This window comes from Eleutherodactylus coqui, chromosome 6, assembly GCF_035609145.1.
Source record: "Eleutherodactylus coqui strain aEleCoq1 chromosome 6, aEleCoq1.hap1, whole genome shotgun sequence".
NCBI lineage: Eukaryota > Metazoa > Chordata > Amphibia > Anura > Eleutherodactylidae > Eleutherodactylus > Eleutherodactylus coqui.
In genome coordinates, this window is record NC_089842.1 from 219590617 (window position 1) to 219594871 (window position 4255).

The 4255-nt window shown below is 47.7% G+C and overlaps 1 protein-coding gene across 1 annotated transcript; it reads right to left on the bottom strand.

Annotated features, from left to right (window-relative positions):
- Window positions 1-569: 569 nt before the first annotated feature.
- On the bottom strand, window positions 570-2876 carry LOC136631608 (leucine-rich repeat and immunoglobulin-like domain containing-NOGO receptor-interacting protein 4). Its single transcript, XM_066605894.1, has one exon. The coding sequence runs from the start codon at window positions 2872-2874 to the stop codon at window positions 988-990; it is 1887 nt and encodes a 628-aa protein (XP_066461991.1). The 5' UTR covers window positions 2875-2876; the 3' UTR covers window positions 570-987.
- Between the last annotated feature and the right edge of the window lie 1379 nt (window positions 2877-4255).

Sequence of the window (4255 nt, forward strand, 5' to 3'; positions counted from 1 at the left end):
GAAGCCGTCCATGTGAGAGGCGCAGTGAAATGGAGCATGCTGCAAATTTTTTTTTACAGACCAAAAGGTCCGCAAATCAAATCTGCATGCATTATTTCATTTGCGGGCGCCCATGTATCCCTATGGGCGGCTTGGTTTGCGGATTCGCCAATCAGATCCAACTGTGGACATTGGGCCTTAGGCTTCATGTCCACGGGGTTTAAATCCGCAGCGTTTTTCCCGCATGCGGATCCGCGCCCCATAGGGATGCATTGGACACCCGCAGGTAGTTAAATACCTGCGGATGTCATTTTTCCCCTCAGGAGCGGATCCGCGTGCGGGAAAAATTGGACATGCTCCATTTTAGTGCAGGTCTCCGGCGGGGACGGCTTCTGCAGGCTTCTATTGAAGCCTATGGAAGACGTCCGGATCCGCGGGAGACCCGTACCATATTTAAAACTCACCTCTCCGGACGCTGCGGTTCTTCCCTTCTTCGCGGCTGGATCTTCTTTCTTCGGCCCGACAGATGTGCCTGGTGCACGTGCGCTGACGGGCCGAGCACATCCGCCGGGCCGAAGAAAGAAGATCCGGACGTGAAGAAGGGAAGAAACGCAGCGTCCGGAGAGGTGAGTTATTCTTATTTTTTAGCCTCATGTCCGCGGGGCAGGAGGGACCCGCTACGGATTCTCCATGGAGAATCCGCGGCGGGCCTGATTTTCCCCGTGGACACGAGGCCTTAGGCTGGTGAAGGTGCAATAATAGTGTGGGGAAGGTTTTTTGGGCGCAACCAGGTCTTCTGATACCTGTGGATAGACGCCACGACTAACTGCTGCAGTCCAAAGGTGGTCCAACATGTTACTATAAGAGGGATCTCTAATAAAGTGGCCATTCAGTGTATATTGAATTATAATACAAATATCTGAGAACTGAAGTCGCTTTGCATCAGCGATGTAATCTGATGTATATGATTTGACTGCATGCCATTGTTTGCACTGTGCGCTAACCCCATCAGATAAGTTTCATGGTGAATTTGTTGTCTTCGGACGATGAGGTTCCTCGAGAAGTCCTTGGGATATAGTCTATGTTAGCTGTGTGCTTGATATTCCCACGTCCTCGGCTCCAAAGGAAAATGAAAATGAAGCAAAGCGTTACGGAGCTGATAAAGGGCAGGATGCCCCCAGCGGTAATGACAGCCAGCAGATGAGTATGTACTGTGGAGGGGGGTGGCAGGAGATTGCTAGCATTAAATGGGGTAACTTCTAGGTGTATCCAAACTGAATCATTACCCACAAAGTTACTGGCCAGACAGAGGTAAGCTCCAGCATCCTTCACCTGTACTGGAAATAACTGCAGGTAGCCTCCTGGGAAGACCGATATCCTTTCTGCTACATTCTCTACAGCTTTCTTCATCAATGGCATGTTTATTCCTCTCCATTTACGGGTTTGAGGCCTAGTCATCTCTGCTGCTGATGTTGATATGTACTGTGGAAGCTCTGTGATTCCACTTCCCACGGCTTCCAGTTCTGTGGATTTAGTATCTACTGTCCAAGGCATCTGTGGCAGCACCCAGTGTATGGATGGCTCTGGCACTCCATGGCTCTGACAAGAGATGGTAAGTCTGTCACCTTCTTTCACCTTTAACTCTCGTGGTCCTTGTTCCACTATCTTGGGAGGTTGGCAGCTAAAGAGTTCAGGGCATAGCATCTCCGAGTGGTCTGGGATAATCATTCCTTGTAATACTGCAGGAGATGCGCAAACCGGTGGGCTTCCCCCAAAATGTATTTTCTGATGCAAGAGCCAGCAAAGACGGCAATCACATGAAAAGTTAGTCCCGGAAAGCAATAAAGTGTCTAGGGATCCAGGAGGAGGGAGTGCGTCTTCTGCCACCCAGCGAAGCGGATTATGTGAAAGATCTAGTAGACGTAGATAGTCCAGACCATGGAATGAACCTGAAGGTATTGAGTGTAGTCTTCCTCCAGAAAGCCGAAGCTCTTCCAGGCTTCTCAGAGAACTGAAACACCGTTCTTGAAGGATGACAATTGGATTCTGAGAGAGGTCTAGTCTTCGAAGATGAACCTGAGATGCTAACGCTTCTTTAGGCACTGAGGTAAGGTTGCAATGGGTCAGTGAAAGGGAGGAGAGGTTAAGGCTAGACAGACTCGATGGACCAAGATTTTTTAGAGCAGACCAGTGATCCATATCTAGGATTCTGAGGAGCGGCATCCCTGAAAATGAGAGATCATACAGCACCGTACTGGTAACTCCTCCTAATCTTAGTTCTGAAAGACGTGGAAGAGTAGTAAAAGCATGAGTAGGTACCATGCTCAATTTGGTTTTCTCCAGCCCCAGTCTCTGCAACAATGGCATTCCTAAGAAAGCCCCTGGAGATATAAAAAGAAGAGGGTTGTCACTGACCTCCAGGTGTTTAAGTTCCTTCAACCCACGGAAGGTCTGATCCAAGAGAATGACCAGTTGGTTTGCTCGCACATCTAGCCACATCAGATCTGGCATACCTGTAAAGACTCCAGGAGGCAGAAGTTTCAGTTGATTATGATGGATTAACAGGATGCGTATGTTTGGCAAGCCACTAAAGGCTCCTGGCTCTATGCGGGATAACTGGTTATGGCTCAGGTCTAGCTCTTGTAGATACTGCAGATTGGAAAAGGCTCCGTGTTGCACTGACCTGATACGGTTATAACTAAGATCAAGAAAATGGGAAGTGAGAGGGATTTCTACAGGAACAAAGCTCAGAAGCCGGTGTTTGCATAAGGTGGCATTGTCATGGGCGGGACAAACACATGGCAGAGGGCAACTTGAGCACAAAACTCTGAGTACGATTCCTATGGATAAAAGGACAGGTAGATGTAGACTCTGTGGACACCTCCCAAAATCCATCTTCACTGAGAGCAGGGTGAAGGAGTATATTGTACAACGGTCATCCTGTTGAGTGATCTCTTTTCCAGACCTGCGGATGTAATTGAAGCAAAACATTAGGTTCATGTCCTTCATAGACACTAATGTGCTGTTGCATCGCATAAAAAAGATGGAGAACAAGAAGTGGAGAAGGGTCCTTTCCAATGCTACTCAAGAGGGGTAGAGAACAGATCCTGCTCTTGTATTTGTGCAGTGTATGGAGACATCCCAGCAGACGTCTACACCCACCGGCACATAGACAGAGAAGACATCAGGCTTTCCTATGTGAGCATGGTATACAGACATCATAGCAGCAGTCTACACCCAAGAGCTCAAAAGATCATGGTCTCCTACATGTGCAGTGTATGAAGACCTCATAGCAGCAATTTACACCCACCAGCTCATAGAGAAAGAGAAGAGATCCTGCTTTTCTATGTGTGCAGTGTATGCGAACATCATTGCAGCAGTCTACACCATCCAAATGATAGGCAGAGAAGAGATCCTGCTCTTCTATGTGTGCAGTGTATGCGAACATCATTGCAGCAGTCTACACGCAGCAGCTCAGAGTTAGAGTACAGATACTGCTCTTCTATTTGTGCAGTGTATACAGACATCATAACAGCAGTCTACACCCACCGGCTCACAGGCAGAGAAGAGATCCTGCTTTTTTATGTGTGTAGTGTATGTAGACATCATTTGCAGCAGTCTGCACCCTCCTGATATGAGATAGAAAGGAGATCCTGCTCTATGTGTGCAGTGTATGTAGACATCATTGCAGCAGTCTACACCCTCCTAATATGAGATAGAGAAGAGATCCTGCTCTTCTATTTATGCAGTGTATGCAGACATCATTGCAGCAGTCTACACCCAGCAGCTCAGAGTTATAGAAGAGATCCTGCTCTCCTATGTGTGCAGTGTATACAGACATCATAACAGCAGTATACACCCCCCAGCTCATAGGCAGAGAAAAGTACCTGCTCTTCTATGTGTGCAATGTATTTAGACATCATAGCAGCAGTCTACACCCACCAGCTCACAGACAGAGAAGAGATCCTGCTCCCCTATCTGTGTAGTGTGTTGAGACATCATAGCAGCAGTCTACACCTACCAGTTTAGAGATATCGGAGAAATCCTGCTCTCCTATATGTACAGTGTAAGGAGACATTGTAGCATCAGTCTACACCCCCTCCCCCCAGCTCAGAGGTACATAACCAATCCAACAGCTCATAGACAGAGAAGAGATCCTGCTATCCTGTGTGTGCAGTGGCTGTAGACATCAAAGCAGTAGTATGCATCCACCAGCTCATAGATCAGGCTCTCATATGTGTGCAGTGTCTGGAGACAACATAGCAGCAGTCTACAC